This window comes from Euprymna scolopes, chromosome 7, assembly GCF_053919585.1.
Source record: "Euprymna scolopes isolate OS-2025 chromosome 7, ASM5391958v1, whole genome shotgun sequence".
NCBI lineage: Eukaryota > Metazoa > Mollusca > Cephalopoda > Sepiida > Sepiolidae > Euprymna > Euprymna scolopes.
This window is the reverse complement of record NC_136488.1, coordinates 93,395,322-93,422,740: the sequence shown is the minus strand read 5'-3', so window position 1 is coordinate 93,422,740 and position 27,419 is coordinate 93,395,322. Positions and strand designations below refer to the sequence as shown.

General features: G+C 35.2%; 1 protein-coding gene across 5 annotated transcripts in view; it reads right to left on the bottom strand.

Moving 5' to 3' along the window:
• Positions 1-27,419, bottom strand: part of LOC145279834 (uncharacterized) — a 192,612-nt gene that overhangs the window by 52,991 nt on the left and 112,202 nt on the right. For all 5 annotated transcript variants that reach the window (XR_013868465.1, XR_013868466.1, XM_080131264.1 and 2 more), the window contains one exon: positions 22,255-25,326. Coding sequence is in view for 3 of the 5 variants with exons in the window: in XM_080131264.1 (XP_079987390.1) it covers positions 22,255-25,326 (3,072 nt within the window). In the remaining 2 variants the exon portion in view is untranslated. The remainder of the gene's footprint in view (positions 1-22,254; positions 25,327-27,419) is intronic.

Here is a 27,419-nt window from a genome sequence, read left to right as displayed (position 1 = left end):
GATTTAATGTAAACAATTATTTACCTGATAGCAGTAGTTGGATTACTGTTGAAGAATTTATTTTATTAATGATATGAGCTTATTTTTCTCTTATCTTTAAAGGTATGGGTTTGATAATTTGTCTACAGATGGTGACAAGTTCAACATATAAGTTTTGAGGGACTAAGCCATCCTTCATTCTTCTCACAGAATTATGTCAACTCAATTGTTGTTGGGTTAGCATGAGATACATGTTTGGCATGTCCACCTCAGTCAATGTCATTCTTATGGGATACAAACTAATAATACATTTTTGAGTGGTTGTCTAGAATTGCCCCTATATTAAAAAACAAAAATACAAGAAAATCTTCATGATGTATGTACCCATGATGGAATAAAAATATCATATTCCAAAATATATGTAAATTAATCAAGTAGTTTTATTTTCATTAAAAATAAAAAAAAACGTTTTTGAACGACTTAATGAGAAATATAGGCACTACAAGGCTGAGCTTGTAAGTTTAAATTATTGTGGAGTTATCTGCCCTTATTTCTTCAATATGGCAACACAAGACAGTTCCTTTCTGCTTACTGATAAAATTTGATTTTCTTAGTTAAAAATAAAACTACTTGATCAATTTACATTATTTTGAGAATATGACACTTTCATGGGGACATTACATCATACAGTATTCCCAGTATTCTAACCACTGCGTCAAGGACCCGCCAAGTTTAGGTTTTCAGTAATTAAATTTATTTAAAATCTTCCTTATAATACTTTACTCTCTTCTTTTTGGCTTATGTAGTCTTAAGGCATTTTTCCCCCTTTAGCGAGGGGTACCCGGCATTTTTCCCCACTAGCGAGGGGTACCCGGCGTTGCCTGGGTGTTTTTCGGGGTATGTGAAAAAAACTCGAAGCCTTCACGATGCGCAGTTGGAAAATAGTAAAGTGTTTAAAAAAAAAACAGGTGCGCGTTTTTGATTGACGTGACGGCGATAGGTATTCAGCAGTTACGATTTTGTGCGGGATAGTTTAGAATGAGGTTAATAAATCGGTTTGTTTGTTTTTAAAAATCCACTCCCTGTTTATTAGGAGGAGCGAAATGAAAGCTACAGTCTGATATGACGAAGTCAACATTGAACAAACGTTACTTAGCTCTCTTGAGACAACTGGCTTTTGGCCTGTGCTTAGAGTCGAGTTTCGCTTTTTTTTATACCGAAAACCGAATGTAACGCGTGCTGATGTGGGAAATGTGGAATAATTAACGTTTGAAAGTCAATAAAATTAAATAGACAGGCGAGCTCCGTGGGTAACTCTGAGATATTACAATTTATAGATGATATAAAAAGTTTTAAGAAGTTGTGAAGCGAGCAAGCGCTTCTCTGAAAGAAGCCTTTTGTGGACATCGAGGAAAAGCGTACATACATACACACATACATTTTCGCTTTTATATATATAGATGGTCATAAAACCGTTAGCAATAGACAGAGGCTATTAAGCTAATTAAATGATGCATAAAACTTAGGAATATCATGACAGTTGGAAAATACAGAATTTCAAAAATGTAACAGTGATACATGCTTATTCACACAATTCTCAGGCAGCACATTTAGAAACACAACGTAAAAGGAGATCGCCGATATATCTCACAGCAAACACCAGTGTGATTATGCAAAGGGTCTAATGTGAATGTATATTGTCGCAGATTTGGTTTGTTCAGTCATAGCATAGGGTGGTATTTAAGCACAGCGGTGGAGCATGAATCATCTGTAATCAACTGTTACATTTCGGCGAGTAGACAGCAGATCTAATCCAAGTAGATCATATATTCCAGAGGGAACAGGGTTGCAGCAGGGAATGTGTAGTATAATACAAAAATAATTATATAATACATAAAAAAATCCTTATGTTTATGACCGTTTTCTTCTAATAGTCTTGTTTGTAGTGTCATGTGCATTACATTCAAATGTAAAAGAATGTCAAGAATTTTTGAGTAGAAATCTTCCGGATAGTATTCATTTTTCAACCTGCAGCAATAATCCACGCTGGGTGACTTAGAGTAAAAAGTCGACAGCTTAGTTTTTCATGTGGTTAATAAAGGTTATTTTTCTCAACAATTAATACTTAATCTGTGATGTGAAGAAAAATTAAATATTTCAATTATTTTCTCATTTTTTATCAATACAATTTTTTTAATATTCTTCTTTTTTTTTTTTAACATTTACACAAAGACTTATTTGAAAGAAAACTATTCTATTTTTTATCAATAAAACTAAAAATTATTGGTTGCCAAATGCTGATGTTTGAAATTATCAGCAAATGAAACATTTTTTGTTTAAAGTTTTATTCTATCAACTCCTATGTCAAACTCACATTTTTTTCTGCATTTTTCTTTTAGTAAAATGTTTTAAGTGCAGTATATAAAATAATGTGTAAATGTGTTTCAAGGGGGGAAAAACATTAGATACGTTTCATACTATTTTTGTTTCAATGAAATGAATTTTCTAAAATACTTTTTATTTTTTTCATAAGCATACACCTACACCTGGTGTTAAGAAAAAAAAAAACAGTTGAGTGCATTTATTTTATTCGACTTTGAAAGTAAAACAGTCCTTTTTATTGTAAAATATTTTTCTATTTTTTTTACGTTTTGCTTCCCATCAATATTTAGTTGTTTTACTTGACTAAAAAATTTAGATAAAAGCAAATTAGCATAATTATAAAAAGAGCATTTGTTACAATAAAAAAAAGAAAAGAAAAATATTTAGTAATAAAATAAATTACTTGTTACATGTTTGGATTTCACTTTCAATTCATTCTTATTCTTATTCTCTCTCTTTCTTCCCTTCCTTAATAGCTCTATCTTCCCTTGTTTTCTATCTGATTTATAGGTCCATAACATGCAATATATATGTGATCATTTACCAGTGATATAACTTTATTTCTGTGGTCTCAAAAGATGGAGATTGCTTATTTATTAATATTAAAATTAGGAATTACCTAGCAGGGCCAAATCTCAAACCAAACCATCCTTCATTAGACAAACACACAAACATGTTCACTCTACTCATCCGATGATAACTCTAGTGGCTTGGTCATACTAAGTGAATGGATGATGAGATGATCCTAAAGGGCATTATTTATGCCAGGCTTGCAACCGACTCCTGACCGGTAGGAAAATCTGTCTTACATTACAAGGATATCTATCTGCAAGCGAGACATGAGAGCAGATAACATCGACCCAACAGGCTGGGAATCCATGGCTAAGGACCCCAATTGCTGAAGAGGGCTGCAACAGAGTTCTCGCAACCACATGATCTACAAGGTACCTAAGAGATTCAAGGAAGGCAAGGAGTGTGAGGGATGATGCGAGGTGTGGGCAGAATAAGGAAGTCAACACCAGAGTTGATTGGCCAAATAAAGAATTCATGAATACGGATCATGGTGTGCCAATAGAGACAATAAGTGCACAGTTTGATGTCAGTGTGGAAAATGTACACACAATTATTCACAAAGAACTGAAGATGTGGAAGATTGTCATAACATACCAGTCCACAATTCCATCGGTATCTAAGACTATTTGACCAAGATAGCCATCAAGACAGTTCCTCACCCTCCTCATAGTCCAGACCTTGCTCCTTGTGACTTTTGGTTATTCCCTAAACTCAAGGAAAACTTTAGAGGCTGTCGTTATGAAACAATTGAGGAGATGAAAGAGGCTCTGACAAGGGCCATTCACATGCTCATATAAGAGTACTTCCATGAGGCTTTTCAGAAGTTGTTAGAATGGTACAAGTGCATTGCAGCCAGAGGAGATTACTTTGAAGGGGACTAGAATTTCATGCGTGTACTCTCAATAAAAGTGCCCATACGAAAAAGCCTGAAAACTTATTTAAGGCACCCCACACATCTGTAGCATATGCAACAGAACTAGTCAATCCAGGATAGACTTTCATAGTGATATCAGATACTGCAATTTGTCAATGGACTAATCTAAGACACAGAACTCCATTGTCTCCTGAGATGTCAACAACAAGCATTGTAAGAAATTTAAAATGCTGATACTGTGAGAATTCTAACACATGTAGAGTTAAATCCATAAGGTTTTAGCAATAAACTTCATAAATTGATGTTTCAGATTAATTTATGGATGTTGAATTCAAATCAATAAGGCAGTTTGGTTATTAATATTATCGTCTTCAGTTTAATTAATTATATTCAAGTGTATCCTGTTAAACTCTGTAATCTTTCTGTCAAACTTGTGAATCTGCTGCTGCTCGGGGGGGGGGGTCTATAGTTCCATCAGCTATGACTGGGTAGAAGTTCTAAGTAATTCACAATTCTATTTTGAGGGTCACTAATGCTGAGGATCGAACCTTCAACCTTCAGAAGAGTGTAACTTACAACTGAATTTTATCAAGTACTTTATCCACTACGCCACAAACTCAACAGAAAGATTCCTGAGTTTGACAAGATATAATCTTCGACTTTCTTTAGGTGTATTTTGTAAAGATGGAGAACAACTATCAAGAAAAGCAGAAATTCAGTATTAAGAACAACTAAAACTATTCTCTTCTGACACCTACATCTACATACTGTATTCTACAACTAAATCGAAATACTGTATTATACAAATAGAATGCCAGCAAGTAAAATCGACGTTAAACCAAATATGATGATAATCATCTATATATATAAAAGCGAAAATGCATGTGTGTATGTATGTACGCTTTTCCTCGATGTCCACAAAAGGCTTCTTTCAGAGAAGCGCTTGCTCGCTTCACAACTTCTTAAAACTTTTTATATCATCTATAAATTGTAATATCTCAGAGTTACCCATGGAGCTCGCCTGTCTATTTAATTTTATTGACTTTCAAACGTTAATTATTCCACATTTCCCGCATCGGCACGCGTTACATTCGGTTTTCGGTATAAAAAAAAGCGAAACTCGACTCTAATCACAGGCCGAAAGCCAGTTGTCTCAAGAGAGCTAAGTAACGTTTGTTCAATGTCGAATTCGTCATATCAGATTGTAGCTTTCATTTCGCTCCTCCTAATAAACAGGGAGCGGGTTTTTAAAAACAAACAAACCGATTTATTCACCTCATTCTAAACTGTCCTGCACAAAATCGTAACTGCTGAATACCTATCGCCGTCACGTCAATCAAAAACGCGCACCTGTTTTTTTTTTAACACTTTACTATTTTCCAACTGCGCATCGTGAAGGCTTCGTTTTTTTTTTCACGGGCACCTGTTTTTTTTTTTTACATTTCCGGGTTTTTTTCACATACCCCGAAAAATACCTGGGCAACGCCGGGTACCCCTTGCTAGTTTATAAATATAAAAGCGAAAATGTGCGTGCTTGTGTGTATGTGTGTGTGTTTTCGTGTATGTCCAAGAAAGGCTTCTTTCCGAGAACTGATCAGTCGCTTCACAACTTCTGAAAACTTTTTATGTCGCACCTAAATGATAATATCTATGAGTTAACAACCGGAGTCGCCTGTCTATTTAATTTGCCTGACTTTCAAAAGATAAACATTCAACAATTTTCGATCGCCACAAGTGCATTAAGCGGTTTCGTATAATAATACAAGCGAAACGGAGCTTAAAGCATCGTTCCTGGTGCGATCGCCGGGAACATCCAAAAGCAATCAGCTTTAATAAATGTGGAGTTTTTCCTTATATCAGACAATTGCTATTCAATTTGGACAATCGCCTTTTTATGGGGAACGGTCCCCCCCCCCCCAAAAAAAAAAAAACATCTTGGGGAAACAAAAGAAAATAAAGCGTTCCCGCAGTAAATAAAAACCGCCCCCCGCAGTCAAAGTTGATCTCATTAAGTTATTAAAACGGGCACCTGCCAATTCTAAATACTTAAATAAATTCAAACATGTTTCCATTAGTATTTTGTGGTGGCCCAGTGGTTAACGTTGCACGTTTTTTTCACACTTTAATTTCCAACTTTGCCTCAAGGATTCGGGTTCGATCTTTCATACTTACCTACCAGAACTTTCTTTTTATTTTATTTTACCCCCCCCCCGACACAAACACCCAGGTGACCACACACACACCTCCAAACACCCAGGTAATGCCCCCCGCCCCTGCTAATCTTTATTAAAATGAAATAATCTTCAATCAGACTTATATAATTCAGGATCCAACATTCTTAAATGTCTTTGATCTGCTCCATCATATAATTTTTTCAATAACATTCACAAAGTTTTAATTTTAAAAAACTACATGAACATGGTTCCCTCCGGGGATTAACACTTGATTTCTTTATAACTTATATTTCTTAGGTTGAAGGGCTCTTTATTTTTTTACCTTGAATCTTAATTTTTCAAACTTGAACAAGTTAAAGAATAGAAAATAATTTCTTCTCAATTCACATAACTATGTTATAGTTATTTTTTCTTGCGATCTTTGCTTATTTTTGTCAGATTCCAGAAGCAAGTCGGGCAAGTTTGGTGGAGTGTCAAGCTTAGTTTTGTTGTTTTTTATAGCATTGCTAGGAAAAGATGCAGTGGTACTTTCCTCATATGACCTAGTGCGTAGACATACAGATGAGACCTTTCTTATTTTGGAAGACATTCTGACAGATTCTATTGTTTGAATATTTGGTCATGTTTTACTTCTTTCTAAGTGGAAATATCCTCATGTCAGAGTTAGGGTTGTGGAGTTGGAGGTTTTGGTAAAAATTGGTGTTGGATTTGTAACAATAGTTGGAGTTAAATTTTTTTAATCTCTGAAAAATCAACAGTTTGAATATTGAAAAAACTTTCCTGTTTTTTTTTTTTTTTTTTTTTTTTTTAAATCCTAAAATTCAGTTTTCAAGCTTATACCTTCAGACTCTGTAAACCAGGTTAGAGTGTTCTACCAAACTCTTATAGAGAAACTGGAGACACCTGAGGGTGATTATCTACTATGCTTTCAAACTGTGTATATTAAAACCAACATTATTAAAAGAAAAGGTCACTCCATAACAGTTGTGTTTTATCAACTTTTCTACAGATTTAGGAATTTGTCTCAATTCTTGACCTAAAAAATAGAGGTAGCATAAAAAATGTTGTTGATGAATTTTGTTCTTGTCCTGGATTTTCTCTATATTAAAAAAATAAAAAAATCTGTATGATGTATATACCAGTGACAAAACGAAAATATATTCCAAAAATCACATAAATTGATCATGTAGTTTTATTTTAATAAAGAAATCATTTTTAAGCGATTAATTGGAATTTCTAGACATTGAGGTAAATCTCACAAGTTATCTCCCCTTACTTTTTTTTATAGATTTTATAGACAAAATAGCTACTCTTCTGTTACTCATAAAGATTGATTTTCTTGATGAAAAAATAAAATTACTTTATCAATTTACATGATTTTTGGAATATAGCATTTTTATTTTGTCACATGTACATACATCACACAAATTTTTCTTTATTTTTGTTAATATCGGAGAGATTCTGTACAAGAACCGTATATTTTTATGCAAGCTTTCAACAGCTATAAATCAGCAATATATCTTGTTTGTACATATGTACGCTTTGAAGTTGAAATAACTTGTTTATATTATCGTCAAATATGTACATCAATTAACATAATAATTGAATAACTTGTTATTCATGTCATTGATTAACCTAATAGCATTTATTTATTTCTATTATTTATTCTTATTCTATTTATTTATCATACACATTTGTGTAATTGTGATGTTAAGCAGTAATTTATTTTATTTACAATAAAGTGTATAGTTTGTATAGGTTTTATCATTAGAAATTATTCATTAATAAAGAATTTTCGGAAAATAAAAAAGAACAAAGAACTCTAATCTATATAATAAGTGTGTGTGTGTGCATTTGTATGTCTTGCAAAAACTTTCGATACAGGCTCTTGTACCTCACCAATCAGGTATCGTTTTAAACCTCGACCCTTCAGACAACAAATATTGAAAAATTAGCCAAAAACACTAATTCCTTCACCCTCAACTGGCCGGTTTTCTACAGGAAGGGTCCTTTTTTTGGCATTGCCATTTTTTGCAAGTTGTTGTATCAATTTGATTGACTTTTCTTAATTTCAACGTTGTGAACTTCCGGTCAGATGATGGAGCATTGGTAACGCATCAGATTTTTTTTACACATTCTTTTCCGCCTTCACGTCACAGGTTCAAGTCTGCCTGCCTACTACCATTGGAAAATAAAGAATAATCGAATTTAATAACCCTGTTTAAATATTATATATATAAAAAAAAATAATGTTAAAACTTCTTAAAAATATCGGAAAAAAAACAAAAAAACAATGAACTTGATGGGAGGGGGGGAACCAAGTTAACGATGTTAAAACTTTTTTCTCCCCCCCCCCCCGATTTTTACGGTTTTAATATCGAAAAAAGGATTATTTTTTTGTTCTTTTTTTTTTCTTCTGATTTTTTAAGAAGTTTTAACATTGTTACTATATTTTAGAACTTTTTATATACTCCCTAGAACATAACATCTACGATTTGCGAAGGGACATATCTAGATTTATTTACATTGGCTTTTATAAAATTCACACTATTCTATCCTCTCGCATGTTTGTTCATGCTTTTCGTATAAGAGCGAAACTGAATCAAAAGCAAAGTGCCGGGACGTCCAGAAAGCAATCAACTTTGATCAATCTGGGGGAAATCCCTCATATCAGACAATTGCTATTCATTTGGACACTCCTATTTTCATGGGGAAACAAACTAAAGAGATGGTGGAAAGCTTAACTGGCCTTCAGCCAACATTCATTTCTGCATTCACTTTACAAGTCAACATTTTGATTGACATTGCTAAATTTGAACACTTTCCACTTCCTATGGCTTCGTAGTGTAGCTGTAAAAGTTCACATTTTCTTTCACTTTCTTTTCCGCCTTCATGTCACAAGTTTGTCACGGGTTCGAACTTGCCTGCCTACTAACACTTTTTTTTTTTTTTTTTGCTCAACACACACCTCCAAACACCTGGGCAACGCCGGGTACCGCTGCTAGTAATAATAATAAAGGAAAGAATAATCGTGTATGTTAATTTAATTTACATAAATAAAGAAGAGGCTTAATTTAAACCGAGAATAAAAAATAATGGCAAAAATTTCTTATACTTTTAATAGATACAAAAAAATATTTGGATTATTCAGATTACTGTTCTCATCTTCAGTGTTATTTTTACAATGTATCAATTTATGTAGCCCCCCCACACACACACACGCCACTCCCCCCCCCCCAAACTGTCAATCCTCAGTGTGGCCAACACTCAAAATACAATTGCAAATTACTTAGGACTTCTAACCAGTTGTAGCTGACTGAATGAGAGCATGCTGCTCCCATGGATTACATAAATTCTGTAAAGATTCTGGAGTTTGATAAAATACACCTGAAAAGGTTGGAGGATATGCTGTGAAAATGACACTCAAGATGAGAACAATAGTCCAAATAATCCAAATTCTCCATCTTCATCTAAAGAATTCAGAAACATAAAAAAAAATATTTCGTTCTTAATATTTTTGTGACTAAAATAGAAATTAATATACAAACAGATAGATGTTTCGTTTATAGATTCAGAAGAGAGAGTGGAAAACTTTACTCATGTACTTGTTTATTTAAGTAAGATCTAACTACAGACTTTTTTTTTTTTTTTAAGTTTTACCTTGATTAGTTATTTCAGCTCATCTTTTAAGATTTACTTCAGAGTAGAGAATAAATTGTTATTGATAAATAAATAATTAATACTCCTACAGGTAGCCTTGGTAGTAATGAATACAACTTTCTGACATTGTTAAAAAGTGAATATCAAGGTTGAGACCATTTTAACCAAAAATGATTACCTGCTCGTTTTGCCATCCTTTTCATTTCACTTGTGTAAGAATCTCATAGCTGATATGACTTTGTTTTTATTTGTTTTTGTTTTTTTAATTGACCCATAATCAAAATCATAAACAAGAATCTAGAGTAAAAGATCTTTTTAAAAATATGACACACAAAAACATTTGTTTTGCTAGAAAAAAATATAATAGCTAAAATTGTTCCCTATAAAATAAAAAAAAATTTAACTGTTTTAAAGTCAATGTTTATCTTTATAATTATAAATCTACCAACGAAAAAATAAACGAAACAAAACTTATTTCTTTGTGGATTATATAGTTACCACCTGTGAAAATCCTAACAGCTTCTAATTGGTATAAACAATATTTTCATTTGGAAAGGAAAAATTAAATAATCTTAATCAAATAAATATACTACTAAAAGTCTGAGTCTTGCTTTTTTGTCTCCATACACACTATTCAGGTGGAAGACACGAGGAAGATCTTTTATGATGTCATACATGATGAAGTTATAATAGGATGATAAACATTAAAACAGAGTCATGGTTTGTCTATGAAGACTGTGTGTGTGTGTCTGTGTGTGTGTGTGTTGGTGGCAAATTTGGTAAATAATGAAGTCTTCACCTACTTTTTATGGTTTTCTTAACTCTACAAGCTATTTTTCTTGTTTCTAGTTTCAACTGGTAGTATATGGATTCTTATAACAATCATGCTTGAGATACCCCCCCCCAAAAAAAAAACAACATTCAGATTCATACTCTGCCAATTGAAATCGGAAAGATGAAAGGTACATTACTTAGGACTTCTAACCAGTTGTCTTTGTATATATTATTGTAATAACAATATATATATCAACCTTAGCAGCCAGCTGAAGTTGTCTGGGTATCCAATCACGCGGTCAAAACAATTCAAAATACAATAAATGTTTCTTTGGATCTTGGAATGTGCATAAGCTTCAGGATAATGCCTCTGCATCAGAGCAAAAAACAGTCCTTGTTTGTCTGAAGTTGAAAAGTATAACATTGACATAGGTGCACTAAGTGAAACTTAACTTGCAGGTGTATCATAACTGACGGAAGTTTTTATAAGAGTGGGAAGAGTGGTTACTTCGTTAGAGGAAGCTCAACATCTTATGAACACATTCTCTGCTGCTTGCAAGACACTGAGATTAACCATGAGCATAAAAAAAATTGAAGTTGTTCATCAGCCAGCCCCAGCACCAAAACAAATTGAGGATGCCAAGCAGAGCCTGCATGTGCATGCATTCCCCGAAATACCAATTCAAGTTGACGGTCATAGCTTGAAATATGTCAAGAACTTCAACTACCTTGAAAATAGTTGAAACACTAGTGGAACGCTTGATAAGATAGTCAATAGAATTGCAAAAGCCTCCAGTGCCTTTGGGAAACTTTGCCATCGACTTTGGAAAGTTCATGGTATTAGACTTCAAACAAAGATACACGTCTACAAAACTGTAGTTCTCACAACATTCTTGTGTGGGTCAGTCTTGGACACTGTACAGAATATAAATTCAAGAGTTAGATGTTTTTCACAAAGGTTGTCTTCAAGAAATTTGTGGAGTTAGTTTAAGGGACAGGATTGCAAATGCTGACCTTTTCACCATATGCAACATTGATGAAACAGATTCCCAAATCCAACAACAGTGCAATCTTGGTAAAAAGTTCTCTCTTTCTACTGTCAAGAACAGATTAAAGGAATTTAATTTGCGAGGAGATGTTGCAAGATGCAAGCTAATGATTTCTGTAAAGAATAGAAAGCGCCGTCTGGATTTCGTCAGATGCAATGGAGGTCATGACTCTTCACACTGGTTAAAAGTGCTTTTTAGCAACGAAAGCAAGTTCAATATTGAAGGAAAGACGAATTTAATCCTAGGTACTCCATTTCAACGCTGCAAGATGGTGGAGGTTCAATTTTGATGTGGGGCATTATTAGTACCAATGGTCCAGGGCCTACAGTTCGCTTGCAAAGTCGAATTAATTCAACCAAGTACATTAATATGTTGACTGAGCATTTTCTACTCTACTTTGGTCAGAATTCGGATGATAATTCCATCTTCATGCAGGATGATGTTCCCATTCACACAGTTGGCAATGTCAAGAGGTTCCTAGAAGAGCATGATATTCCGTGTTTGAATTGGCCTGCACAATCTCCAGACCTCAATCCTATCGAAAACATCGATGGCATTACATCAAGCAACAGTTACGCAATGATAAAATTTCAAATTTGGAAAAACTTTGAACAACAATTAAAGAAAAGTGGGATGCCCTTTCCCTGGAGTATTTCTGCAGTCTAATTCAAGGAATTCCCAAAAGATTGCAGGCTGTCAAATTGCAGAAGGGCTATGCTACTAAATATTAACTAGTTCATTGTGTTCCTGTTGTATTTGTGTTGCATTAATGTCCTAAAGTTACATTTAAATAACAATTCTCAATTATACGGACTTTCTTTTTGCCTCCTCAATTTGAAGTTATTTTTTTAAATTGACGTGAACACTAAAATATTCCAATTAAAAGTCAAATATTAACAGGTAAAATTATAGAAGAATAGAAGGCCAATCAAATGAGGTATAGTTTGTTTAAACAGTTACATTAAATTTAGTTCAAATTTGCAAATTTTTAAAAAATTATAAGTGGAGACTTTCTTTTTGCCGCCTGTGTATATATACAATTCTATAGTGCTTTTCGGTGTAGAAATAGTGGATCTGTTACTCTTACACAAATCATTACCATGCTCTCCACAAAATGTAAACATTATCATCTCCATTTGATACCAGCAAAAATCAGCTATCATTGAAATTCATTATTATAGCTCAACAATGGAAGAAAAAAAACAATGGCTATAACTCACTGAAGAAGGCTAGAGTTGCCCATAAAAAAAATATCTTAGCATCGAATTTGGCTTTAGAAATTTATATATATATATATATATATATATATATATATATATATATATATATACACACACACACACACTATCTCCATCAGAAGGGTTGATTAGTTTATTATAAAACTTCAAATTTTCTTAATTTTGAACTAAAATCTTATGCAAAATAATAAAGACTTAAGTTTTATCTATATATATATAAACTAGCGAGGGTGCCTGGTGCTGCTCGGGTGTTTGGAAGTGTGTGTGTGTGTGTGGGGGGGGATAAATCAAAATAATTAAAAATACACTTCTTTAGAAAATCTGCAAAAACAGCGTATGTGATGGAAACAGAAAGAACGAACTGTTTCAATAATTGAAAAAAAAAAAATCGAGGTGTGCGTGAAGTGGACAATGTTAAAAGTTGTTTAAAAAAATCGGAAAAACAAAAAAAAAGATATCCAACATTATGATTCGAACTCAAAACCTTTAGATAATGACGCTGCTCTTTAACCAACTGAGCTAAGAAAGGGTCGCTGAAATTGGGTCGGTTTTAATAATATTTAAACTGATTTAATCCACGACGTCATTGGCGCATGCGTATATCGTTTTCTTGTCATGAAGGAAGGATGTTTTGCTACCCTCTCTGTAAAGAGGTGAGCCATTGAGGGTGAGGGAATTAATGTTTTTAGCCAATTTTTCGATATTTGTAGGCTGAAGGTTTGAACTGGAAAATGATACCTATCTGGCGAAAATCCATGGCCTCTGTCAAAAGTTTTTGCGAGACATACAAACACGCACACATTTTGTCTTTTATATTTATAGACTAGCAGGGGTACCCAGTGTTGCCCGGGTGTTTGTAGGTGGGAGATTTTGGTGGGAGGAGGGGGGTAGATAAAAAACAAAAACCCTGGTGTTTGGAGGTGTAAAAGAAAACAAAGTTTTGGTAGGAAGGTAGGCTCAAACCCGAAGCGTTAATACGAAGGTGGAAAAGAAAGGGAAAAAAATGTGACATCTAACCCGCTCGGCCACGAGGGGAGAGGAAGAGAAAACTGTTAATTTAAGGCTTATAAATGTTGACAGGTGCGCGAATTTAATGATAATGAGGACAAACATATTCGGCAGTTAAGTTTTGCTGCAAGGCAGTTTTTCTTTCCTCAACTTTGGCTGTTTATTTAACCAAATTAAAAAAAATGAGGGTGTCCATTTGAAAAGTAATTGTCTGATATAACGATTTTTGCCACATTGATCAAAACCGATTTGCTTTCAGGACGTTCCTACCACGAATGCCAAGGAACTGATGGTGCGGATTCAGTTTCGCTTTTTTATACTGAAAAGCAAAACGAAGACGCTGTGATAAAAAAAATCTTGAAAATTGCACGTAAAAGTTATGCAAATTAAAGATAGACGCGACCTCCATTTGTAACTCATAGATATTATGCTTTAGACAGTATATAAAAAGTTTTAAAGAGTGACTCGACCGAGCGCACCCACCCTAAAAAACCTCTGCCGGACACACACAAAAAGTGGACGTGCACACACACACATTTATTTTGCCTTTTATAAATATAGAAGAAGACAAAATGTGTTTGTGTATGCATGCATTTTTCTGTGTCTCTGGCAAAGGCTTTTTTCGGGGTGGTTCTCGGGGTTAGCCGCTCATTATAACTTTTTATATGCTACTGAGATGATAATATCTAAGATTTACAGAAACGACTCGACGTGTATCTTTAATTTGGGCAACTTCTATGCGTGATTTTCACCATATTTATTGGCTTACGTGCGTGTCTTTGACTTTTCAGTATAAAAAAAGCGAAACCGTGAAAACAAATTTGTATTCTCGGCCCTATGTGTCAAGACGTCCAGAAAGCAAATAAGGTTTGATCAATGCTGAGGAAAAAACCCCGTCATATCAGACAATTGCTATTCATTTAGCGGGGGGGAAACAAACAAATACACAGAAACTAGCTTGCAGTGCCAAACTTAAGTCGCGTGATGTTTGACCTTATTAAATTCTCGCACCTGTCAATTTCACTTTATAAACATTAAATTAAGACAGTTTTCGCTTCCTCTCTCCTTGTGGCCAAGCAGGTTAGATGTCAGGGGTTTTTTTCCCCCTTTTTTTCCCACCTTCGTGTCAAGATTTCGGGTTCGAGCCTACCTTCCTACCAAAACTTTTTTTTTCTTTTACACCTCCAAACACCTGCCCAACATTTTTTTATTTTTATTTTATTTAATTTTTGTTTTGATCTATCCCTTCCAACACACACACACACACACACACACACACACACACACACACACCTCCAAACACCCGAGCAACGCCGGGTACCCCCGCTAGTATATTAATAAACAGTAAAATTGAATTTGGTTAAATTTAGAATTTATTTTATAGACATGAATGTAGATTAATCTTATTATACACAAGAAAATATGATATTGCATTTCATTAATATAGAATTTAAATTGTTTTTATTTTTATAAAACATGAAAACAGAAAAACTAAATATAAAGGTTTATGAGAGTATTCATGTCAGACTGAACACGACTGCTTATGTCACAATGTCAGGAGTGTTAATTAAAAAATTAACCTTAAAATCATCAATTCATCTGATCTAAACATGTAAGAAGCAAACATTACATTACTATTATATGTAATTATGAAGAAAATAAAATCACTATAATTGAACAATACATTTAAAGAAGGTGAGAGAAAATAGCAACCAAAATACAGAATTATAAATACCAACACTGATAAAGATAATATGCAGAGGAATAAATAAAAAAATAATGATGGTATGTATTAGTTAATATCTCTGTATATCATGTATTAAGAATCGCCTTGGTGTATGTTAAATATAAATGTTCCAAAGTCATCACATAATAATTAAGTTTTGATAAAGAAAATAAAACTGTCCTTGAATGGAGGTAAATAAATAAGTACTTATTATAAACATTTTTTTTTTCCAAACTTCAACTTAACCTTAAAAAATCTGGCATTATTTCAAAACACCATGCTTACATTTCAAGCTTTTATTTACTTTCCTGCTATGGTTAGAAGATCAGACATAGGGTCAGAGAAAGTGGGATTTGAAAACCCAGATCCCTAGAAGAACACTTAGGATAAACAAAAATTGTCTAGGCATCTCAGTTAACATTCTCTAATAGGGGCACTTCAGGCAATTAGCAATAAACTCCTTCTCAACGGGTAAAAAGATAAAGTCTCTGAAGGTGAACATCCTAGAACTGAATCGGACAATACTTCAGACCAACAGACAATAAGCAATCCTTAAAAATGACCTCGCTAAGTCTGATTTTTGATTATTCAGACTACTTCTCTCATCTTAACTGTGGTATGGGATAAGTTGATTTGATATATTTCACTAGAGGAACATACTTGCATCTAAATAGCTAATCTGATCAAGACACTGACTTTCTGTGCAGAAACTACCTCTTTTGTGATGGGATTATCATATCTCCACAGTAAGACAGTCTGGTTATAGAATCACGATTGTCCCCAGTACTGGCCAATGGAATACTTTGAGGAAATGAAATTTAAACAAATTCCCAAATTTCAGTTTCTTTGGAGTATTTTAAAGAGTTTTATGGAGCATAATATAGGCACAACCTTCCATTTGAAAATTTAAACATTTCAGATTTGCATTAAATTTGATCCATAGTCATTGAACACCAATTAAGCAAGATTCCCTAATTCTAATTTCTTCTCAAAACCTCTTAACTTTAAATCTTAAATTCATGTAATGGATTTTGATTAAAATTGAAATAAGGATTCTAGACATAAGCTTTAATATAATCTTATCTTGATTTTAATCTGTGTAAGGGAAAATAAACATGGTGCAAAACTGTTTGGTTCAAGGACTTCTTTTTTCCTGTCCTGGGACAGGTATTCTAGTATGCATATATAATAAACTAGCAGGAAAAGCCGACGTTGCTTCGGATTGAATGATGATTACTATGACATACTTTTCCACCATGATCATCACAGAACAAAGATATTATCTTCCAAAAATCACAAATTGATCGAGTAGTTTTATTTTTATAAAGAAAATCATTTTTAAGCTATTAATGGGAATTTGTAGGCATTACGACATAAATCTAGTAAGTAGGAATTATTGTGGAATTATCTCACTAGTTTTTCAAGATATTTTTTCAAAATGGTGAGCAAAATGGTGACTCTTGATACTCATAAAATTTGATTTTCTTATTTAAAACTAAAACTACAAGATCAATTTACATAATTTTTGGAATATGATATTTGTTTCGTCATGTGTATTTAAATTATACAGATTTTTCTTTATTTTCGTTTTTAATATAAGGGGAATTCTGGACAAAACCCAAAACATTACAGATTATTTGAGCCATCTGTCATCATTAGTGGACAGGGTATCAGGCATTGCCCGGATATAGAGAGGTTTTATGGTAAGGATATTGATCATGGAGCCCTAAAAAAAAAAAAAAAAAAAGTTTCAAAACCCCCTAAAATAAATGAAAATAGCAGCGATTACCCTGAGAGACTGAGCTTTCAAACGATACCAATTTTGTCAGTGTTGGTCACGTGTGGCAAAAGTTTTAGTGAGGCATACAAACATACTAACAGACATTTGAGGTTTATATTAAAGACTAGCAGGGATGCCTGGCGTTGCCCGGGTGTTTGGAGGTGTAAAAGAAAAAAAAGAGGCTCGGACCCAAACCCTTGAGGTTAATAGGCTAATGACTTACCGCCACACTACACTGGCAGAGAACTGAAAATGTGTGAAATGAAACGATTAAAAAGTGTTGTGACAGGTGCGTGAATTAAATAAGGTCAACCATCACACCATAGGGAATGAAACGCACTTAACTTTGGCTGCAAGATAGTTTCTGTGTATGTTGTTTGTTTCCCCCCCAAGATGTTTGGGAAAACCAGCTCTCCATTTAAATGGGAGTGTCGTAATGAATAGCAATTGTCTGATATGACGAATTTTAGCTGCATTGATCAAACTTTGTTGCTTTCTGGATGTTCCAAACATGAGGGCCAGGGAGGCTAATTTTGCTATGGTTCAGTTTCGCTTATATATGACAAAGCCGAACAAACATGCGGAGAGTAAAAAATATTGTGAAAATAGCGTGTAAAAATCGCCCAAATAAAAGACACACACCACCCCCTTTCGTAAATCGGACATATTATAATCTAGGTAGCATATAAAAGATTCTAAGAAAGAGTTAACGCCTCGATCCACCCTCCCAAACCCTTTGCCAGACATACACAAAAAATGCACACACACTAACACACATTTTGCCTTTTATATATATATATATATATATATATATATATATATTAGCAGGGGGTACCCAGAGTTGCTCGGGTTTTCGTGCGTGTGTGTGTGTATTTGGGGGGGGTCAAAACAAAACCCTGTTTAAATATTAAAAAAAACAAACAAAGACAAAAAAAACAGTGAAGAAGTTTTGGGAGGAAGGTAGGCTCGAACCTGAAGCCTTGAGGTTAATTGCCTGATGACATAGCATGACGCCACGAAGGTAGGAACTTTAGAAGAGTCGAAAATAAGCGTTTAAAAACTGAGGTGGTTTTCTAGGTCAAACATCACGCCGTAGCAGAGAAAACGAATTCACAGCGCAAATTTTGTAAGATAAAGCCGCTAAAATAAAAGATATTTACGACGTTGTTTCGTAAATCTTAGATATTATCCCAGTAGCATATAAAAAGTTATAAGAATTAGCGAGCAAGCCGAGAACCAGCCAAAAAAAAAGCCTTTGCCGGACATACAGAAAAAATGCACACACACTAACACACATTTTGCATTTTATATATATTGACTAGCCGGCGTTGCCCGAGTGTTTGGAGGACAGGGTGACCCTGTTTTAATATAAAAAGAAACACCATATTAAGAAAAATTGGAAAACCAAAACAAAGCAAAACAGCGAACAAACGGTTAAAAAAAAAAAAAGGTGTAAAAGAGGAAAAAAAGTTTAGGTAGAAAGACAGGCCCGAACCCGAAGCATCAAGGCTAAGGCGGAAAAAAAATGCCTGATACGTTACCCCTACGCCAAAGAGACATACACTTAATAACGGATAAAATTAAACCTTTAAAAACACTTGCAGGTGGTTGAAACTAACGTGAACGTTTTCTAGGTTAAACATGATGTTATTGTTGTAGTAGCAGGAGCAGAGAAAATGAAGGAACGATTTTTTCGGCATCCTCCTTATAAAAAAGGGCCCAGTTTAGGGTGAAGGAATTATATATAATCAAAACATCGAATAAAAAAAACACAAAAAACAAACAAACGCAAGGCAAATGAACGATGTTAAATGTAAAAATCGAAAAAACAAAAAAGAAAACAGAAAAACGAACACGTGAAAAATGGCTTAAATAAGCCTGTTTCGATATTAAAATTTTAAAAATCGGTGGGTACCCAGGTGTTTTTGGGTGTGTGGTCGGGGGTGGATAAGCGAAGTAAAAAAAAAAACAAAAAAACAGAAAAACGAACATCACGTGAAAAATAGCTTAAATAACACTGGTTCAATATTTAAATTTAAAAAATCGAAAAAAAAAAAAGAAAGACACCTCACACCACGATTCGAACCCAAAATGTTTAGATAATGAACCAACGCGCTAACCAACTGACCTAACGCGACGTACATGAAATTTAGTCATTTTTTTTTCAACTATTTAAAGTAAATCAGGTCATGACGTCATCTGACGCATGCGTAGAACTGGTCGTCGTCACGAGAGGACCGTTTTTGATCCTTTGAAACTCTGAAAATGCTAATGCGTCAGTGTCATACTTAATTAGTAATATATGACAGATAAATTAATATCTGAAACAAAAAATGTGAAGTAATATAAAATATCGACGTTTCAAACTTTTATTATTACTTTGTAGAGTCTGTCGGCCAAGAAAATAAAAACTTTAAAGAACATGTAAATTATTTTTTGTGGGTGTCTATTTACTACTTTCATGTCTGCAGCGTTGTGTGGAGGTGTAGTAAAGAACCAGGTGGAGGGAATAGAAAAAAATGTGGTAGTAGCCGTGGGGAGGAATCAAAACAACAGTAGGCAGTTTGGGCGAAGAGCAGTGTTAAAAAAAAAAAAATGGTATTAGGCAGGCAGGCTCAAACCCGTAACGCAAAGGAGGAAAAGGTGAAAAAAAAAAAAAAACGGAAGTCATGAATGTCGAAATTAAGCAATAGTGACAATGACTTGCTAAAATGTTGCCGAAAAAAGTGACCCTGCCTTGTACAAAACGGCTGAGTTGAGGATGAAGGAATAAAAGATTTTGGCCAATTTTTTTGTATTTGTCATTCAAGACATCGAGTTTCAAAATGATATCAATTTTGTGAGGATCTGTCGTGTGTCGAAAGTATTTGCGAGACACACACACACATACACACACACTTTGCCTTTTATATATTAGACTAGCTGTACCTGGTCACGGATTGTTGTGGCTCAGTTTGTATAAATGGAAAACAAACGAAAAAAGAAAAAAAAAAAAAGGCAAAATGTATGTTTCTTATGTTTATGTTCTCAATAGTTTCAGATACCTTAAATTGGCGAAGGCATAAACATGAGGGTTTAATTTTAGTATGAACATCTGAGCACACATTTGAAAATCTTGTAAAATAAAAATTTTAGCTGATTTTATTTTTGTATGAAAGTATAGTGTTTTATCAAGAATAAATTATTGATGGAAATAAGAAAACTTTCAATGAATAAAAAATTAAAATATACCATAAATTTAGTGAATATATATATTTTTTTTTTATCCAGAATAGTTAAAGTTTGTATTGTTTATTTACATTTTTTCTTTTTTTTTTTTGTATTTTATTTCAAACATATGCTCAACCGAACACACGCACACAAACAAGGATTCCAAGAGCTATGAATTTCAAAACAAACTAACGAAAAAAAAAATGGAAATGCAATAAATAAAAAATGTAAATTTACTATATATATATATATATCCAGAATAGTTAAAGTTTGTATTGTTTATTTGCATTTTATTCAACAACAAAAGTTGTGTTTTCTTTTTCAAACGCACGCTCAACCGAACACATGCACACAAACCCACACAAGGATTCCGAGAGCCACAAATTTAAAAACAAACCAATAAATTTACAGTTAAGTTTTTTGGCAATTTCTTAAACAACAGAAGTTGTTTTTGTTTTTTTTTTTGTATCAGACTCATCGCTGGGCCAAATAATATGTCTCTTTGTGACGTCATATTTTAATTTTAATAACCGTTTGTTTATAAAGGGAGGAATTGGATTCAGGAATATGAGAATTTTCAGAGTTCAACCAATCAAAATGGACAGACTTTATTATTTATGAAACGGAAAGATTATGTTATGTCTATGTATCCATCAGTCAGTTATAGTCGTGTAATCACAGTATCGCTGAAAAATGTAGAATTGGTACCGGGTGACAACTGAGAGAAAAATATAAATTCCTTCCTCTAAAGGTGTTGCGATTGTGATGGTGTTGCTTGCTAGATGCAATGTAACATTTTATTATCACAACTGAATGTGTCTATAATGGTGTTTGAAAGCTACAGAAGATGATGGCTACTAGGCTAGATCTATTGAATTTGTATGAATCTGTTGTTGCAAACCTATGATACTTTGGTCCAGAGGGAAATTTCTGCAGTCATTTTATTATATAGGAGATAAGTATCTTTACTTTCCATAAGAAGAAACATGTTCTTGTAGAGAACTAACATTTGAAAAGAAAAAATTGTATTATTTGGATAATTTGAATGTTATTTATGTTTTGATTGATTGTAACCTCCGGTCTTCTTCAGATGCATCATGTCTCACTCTAGAATCTGTCCGGAATATTGAACTTTGGTTCCATTAGTCATGACTGGGTAGCAGTCTTAAGTAATTCATAATTGTATTCTTAATATCACTTGCATTGCGGATTCAACTTTTAACCTCCAGAAGACTGCTACTTACAACTGATCATGGCAAGCTACTCTCATGAATTAAATAAAGGTTTCCGTTTTAAATCCTAAAAAAGTTGACAAGCTACAAAGACAGAAGTGGTACCATTAAAACGAGTGACTTTTTGTACTCCAGAATTTATTTTTCTACATAGTCATCACCATTCTCAGTGCACTTTTGCCAGCAATTCAATGATGCATCTCTGCTTTTCACATGCCCAGGACAGGGATTGCTTTCTTAGAGTCTCTCACCTTAAGTATTTGCATCAAAGAGATGAAATTTTCAGGACATGAATGTACAAGTTCATTCATCATAACAATGCAATGTACAATCCTTTCTGATCCATACAGGTAGAATAAAACAATAGAAAGTATTACTTTTGGAACATCCCTTGTAGTTCAATAAGACAAACCTGAAGAAGATTGGAGGTTAAATCAGCCAAAATATGAGAACAACATTCAAGATGAGAACAATAGTCGGAATAATCCAAATTATCAATCCTCATCTCAAAAACTCTGAAACATAAAAAAAGATTTCCAAACAAAGGTAACGGGTGATATGAATATAAAGCACAAATGCAAGACAGGTTACCTACCTTGCGAGGTTGTCAGGTGGGCACAAAATGGTCTTGAATCAAAGACACTTGAAACAGTCGCATTACACGAAGAAATTACAGAAGGTGATGTTGTGAAGTAACTGTGCAGACTAGTTGATAACTGGGACACAGAAGGGGAACATGTAATTTGTGTAGAAGGGACATTTGGGATAAGAACTTTAGTTATATTAGGGGAGGGCGGTAACTGGGAAGAGGCAGTGCTTGCAGCAGTAGCAGCAAGCGCCGTATTACTACTACTGTTGCTAGCTGTACTTGTAGTCCAACCAGGGAGGCCCAATTGGCTTTTGGTTGTGGCAGAAGTGCACAGTGCACGTCCAACAGCGGAGGACGGCACCTGTGTAGACGAGGATTGCTGCACCTGCCGCGTGCCAACTAAACCTGTTGACAGGCTATTGCTTTGTAATGCAATGGAAATCTGGGAGTTACCAATTTGCTGGTGGGGTTGATGCTGCTGCTGTTGCTGTTGTTGATGATGATGATGATGATGATGATGCGGATGCTGATGATGATGCTGAGTGGTTGATATGCTACTTCCAGGAAATGTATAATTGGAGGTGCTAATCTTCACACCGTCCGAATGTTCGTGCATAACATACAAAGCATTATCAAAAAGCTTGCTGTTATCATCTTTACAGTTTGATTTCAAAGTTGATTTCAATATCTCGCTGTCCCCAGATTCCGACGGAGTGTCGTCCGACGGTTCTGACACGCTGCCTAAGCCAGAGTCGTGGCTCAGAGACATTACATTTTTTACATTAGTGTTCATATCTGGGAATGGGTTATGGACAACCGGCAGCGATCCAGTGATACTACTTTGATTTGAGTTCTCAGACTCTGCATCCGACAGGGATGCCATTTTGTTGCTATCAGGGCTCTCGAGGATCTGATTCAGTTCCGTCGTTACAGCATCACGCTGATTAACTGTGTTGCTGCTGCTGTTGTCATTGCTAGCTGACCGATCATGCCTGTCCATACCAGCAAATTTGCCCTGAGATGAAGCTTTAGCAGCATTTTGCTGAATCATGGTCGACACCGACGCAGTGCCACTGCCGAGACTGGTTCCTGAGGGATTGCCTTTATCAGAGAAGTTCTTGTAGAACGGTACATTGTGCTTATCCGAACCCCAGGTGGTGTTGTGTCGTTCTGCCTTGTTGGTTTTTGACGCATTGTTAACACAAGACTTTCTCTGCTTGCGGATACTAGAACCTAGCCCGACAGCAATTTTCTTAGTTAGTAACTGACCCACTTCAGGTCGATTAGTTTCTGACACGTTGGACGTCATGTTGATGACCACTTCGCCTCCAGACATATGATGCTGTGCCGAAGAAATTGGTACCGACTTATTTTCCGGAGCAAAAAGCTTGTTCAAATCTTTCGTATAACTAGAATGAAATGCTGCCACGGCAGAGTTTGATACATTTTGGCTGGGTTTGGAGGGTACGAATAACTTCTGGCCGTTTAGTCCAACTGAAGATGACATTTGTTCTTTTGAGTTGCCTTGTTGTACATGACCACAGCCAGCCGATCTTATAAGATTGATATTATTGTGATGTCCAAGACTGTCACAAATATAGGCGTTCTTATTTGGTAATGAGTTTGGACAGGGGGACAACGTCTTTGGACTACCACTTTCAGATTCTTGGTTATTGACAGGCAACTTTGTCTTCATCCCACCAAACACTTCCCCCGAAAGCAACTGGTTTTCAAACATTGAGTTAACATCCTGCACATTTTCAGATCTTGAAGGGCTTCCCTCATCAACTGGCTCTAAATGACCTGTATGAGGATTGATAAGTTTCACTCCTCCACTGGATTCCTTCGACAATACCGTTGAGATCTGTCCAGGCTGTCCTATAGAAGACTGTTGAATATTTGTCGTTACATTACTTTTTCTATGATCAACAAATAACGATTCTGGATTTGGAGATTTTACAGAAACAATATTACTAGCCTTGGGGTTGAATATCGTGTTTGGGCAGGTGACATTGGGTGCAGACACCATGTCCGTATTGACTACCGAAGTAGACAGAGTGTTCGTACTACTAGTGACCATAGAGGTCGATATATTATACATGGGCATACAATGGGCAGAATGCTCGTCCGCAATGCCAGGAATCGTTCCTGGATTTTTGGTCTCTTTCACTTTTCTTTGCCGCCGTTTACGCTTCGGAGGACTTGCATCTGGAGGGGGAAGCATCTTACTCGACGTAAGATTGTTGAAGGGCACTGATGTAGCATCTGTTTGAAGCAGATTTACCAGAAGAGGACTGGAAGATGTGACAGGCTTACACATGCGAGGTACATTGTTCACAGTCGTCGTCGCTGCTGTTGTTGTATGCGGATAAGGTGGAGGCGGTGGTAGGCTAACAGGACTTACACTGGCTCGTGTAGTCGTCGAGGTATGAGGCAGATTTGGAGGGGAGGGGAATTTTAGTCCAGGCTGGCCAATTGGACTGCGGCTAGTGCCAGGACCAGACAGCAATCCTTGACTTTGAGATGCTGGGTATCCAGTGGGACACCGCCCAGGTGGCAATGCCGAAGAAGTTGTTGTTGTTAAGCAACGAGATAAGGAGACTGTGTTAATTACACTGTTCGATCGAAATGGTATCGGTTCACATGATGACGCGACCACATTGGGGGATCTAAAAACTTCACTTGCGGGAATAGAAGAATTCAATATAGAGTCTGCCAAACCTGGACTAATAAACTTACTAACATCTTTTTTACTAGTTGGTACTGGAGGCACGTTTCCACTACGTTCCTTGCTTGCACCAAATTGAATTTGCTCAAACAATGGAGTTGACATGGCTGCACTGTGAGAGGAAGAGGTTTTGAACACCAACTCTGTCCGTTCATTGTTATGACCAGCAATGGTCAAAGATATCAACTGGTCACCTTCAATTTGCACAGCCAATACGCCTAATTCTCGCAATGCCACATGCCCTTGCTGAGCCAAATGTTTTAAACGAAGAGCTGCTTCTCGCGGAAGATTGAACGTAACGCGCACACTATTCCATGGTTCCACTTTCTTCAGTACGAGCTTCTGCTTGTCTAAAATCAAAAGAAAAAGAAACAAGAATTAGGCAATTTTCTTCATAAAAATTTATACTTATGAAATTCAGTTGATGAATTTAAATACTTGAGAATCATATCAATATATCTTGAATTATTTTAATTTGAAAAATTTCTGGTATTTAAAAAAAATTTTTTTTAATTATTTATTACTAGCAGGGGTGCCCGTCGTTGCCAGGGTGTAAAAGAAAAAAAAACAACTTTGGTAGGGAGGTAGGCTCGAACCCAAAGCCTTGAGGTGCATAGCCTGACAACTTACCAAGATGCTACATTATCAAAACATAAGAATAAGCGAAGTAAATATTTTTAAATATTAAATAAAAAAAGTTAAACGTAAGGCAAACGAACGCTGTTAAATGTAAAAATCGGGAAAACAAAAAAGAAAACAGAAAAATGAACGTTAAAACTTCTTTAAAAAATCTGAAAAATAAAAACCAAAAACACGTGAAAAATATTAAAATTTAAAAAATCGGTGGGTACCCGGCGTTGGCCGGGTGTTTTTGGGTGTGTGTGTGTGGTCGGTAATTAAAACCTAAGAATAAGCGAAGTAAAAAAAAACAGAAAAACGAACGTTACGTGAAAAATGGCTTAAATAACCCTGCTTAAATTAAATTAAATTAAAATTTAAAAAATAAAAAAAAAAAAGAAAAAGACATCTCACACCACGATTCGAACCCAAAACGTTTAGATAATGACCCAGCGCTCTAACCAACTGACCTAACATGACGTACACAAAATTACCTCATTTTTTTTTAATCTTTAAACTAAATCAAGTTACGACGTCATATGACGCATGCGTAGAAGCGAATTCGTCATGAGAGGACGGTTTTTGCTACGTGCTTTCCTAAATCCTAGATATTATTATATAGGACCTATATAAACAGTTTTAAGCGATAGTAACGACCCCGGGAGCGTGTGCGAAAGAAGCCTTTACGAGACATACACGAAATGGTCACACACATTTTGACTTTTATATATATAGACTAGCGAGGGGTACCCGGCGTTGCCCGGGTGTTTGTAGGTGTGTGTGAAAAAAACCGGAAGCCTTGACGCGCATAGTAAAAAAAAACAGGTGCCCGTGAAAAAAAAACGAAGCCTTCACGACGCGCAGTTGGAAAATAGTAAAGTGTGAAAAAAAAAAAAAAAAAAAAAAAAAAAAAACAGGTGCGCGTTTTTGATTGACGTGACGGCGATAGCTATTCAGCAGTTACGATTTTGTGCGAGACAGTTTTTAAATAAATAAATAAATTGGTTTGTTTGTTTTTAACTAAGTTCGGGGAAAACCAGCTCCCTGTTTATTAGGGGGAGTGTCTCGTCTCGAAATGAAAGCTACCGTCTGATATGACGAAGTCGACATTGAACAAACGTTACTTAGCTCTCTAGAGACAACTGGCTCTGGGCCGGTGATTAGAGTCGAGTTTCGCTTTTTGTTTATACCGAAAACTGAATGTAACGCATGCCGATGCGGGAAATGTGGAATAATTAACATTTGAAAGTCAATAAAATTAAATAGACAGGCGAGCTCCGTGGTTAAGAGTGAGATATTACAATTTATAGATGATATAAAAAGTTTTAAGAAGTTGCGAAGCGAGCGAGCGAGCGCTTCTCTGAAAAAAGCCTTTTGTGGACATCGAGGAAAAGCGCACATACATACATACATTTTCGCTTTTATATATATAGACTAGCGAGGGGTACCCAGCGTTGCCCGGATGTTTGGAGATGTGTGTGGAAAAAAAAAAGTAAGTATGAGGATCGAACCCAAACCGTTGAGGCAAAGTTGTAAATTAAAGTGTGAAAAAAAAAAAAAAAAAAAGTGCGACGTTAACCATTGCCCCACCGCGAGATGCTAACGGAAACACGTTTGAATTTATTTAATTACTTGGATTTGGCAGGTGCCCATTTTAATGAGTTAATGAGGTCAAGTTTGACTGCGGGATAGTATTCATTAACTGCGGAACGCTTTTTTTTATTTTTATTTTCCCAAGATGTTATAGGAAAAAGACTAACCCACATGCGGCGAGCGACAAATGTTGAATATTTATCTTCTCAAAATCGAGCAAATTAAATAGTCA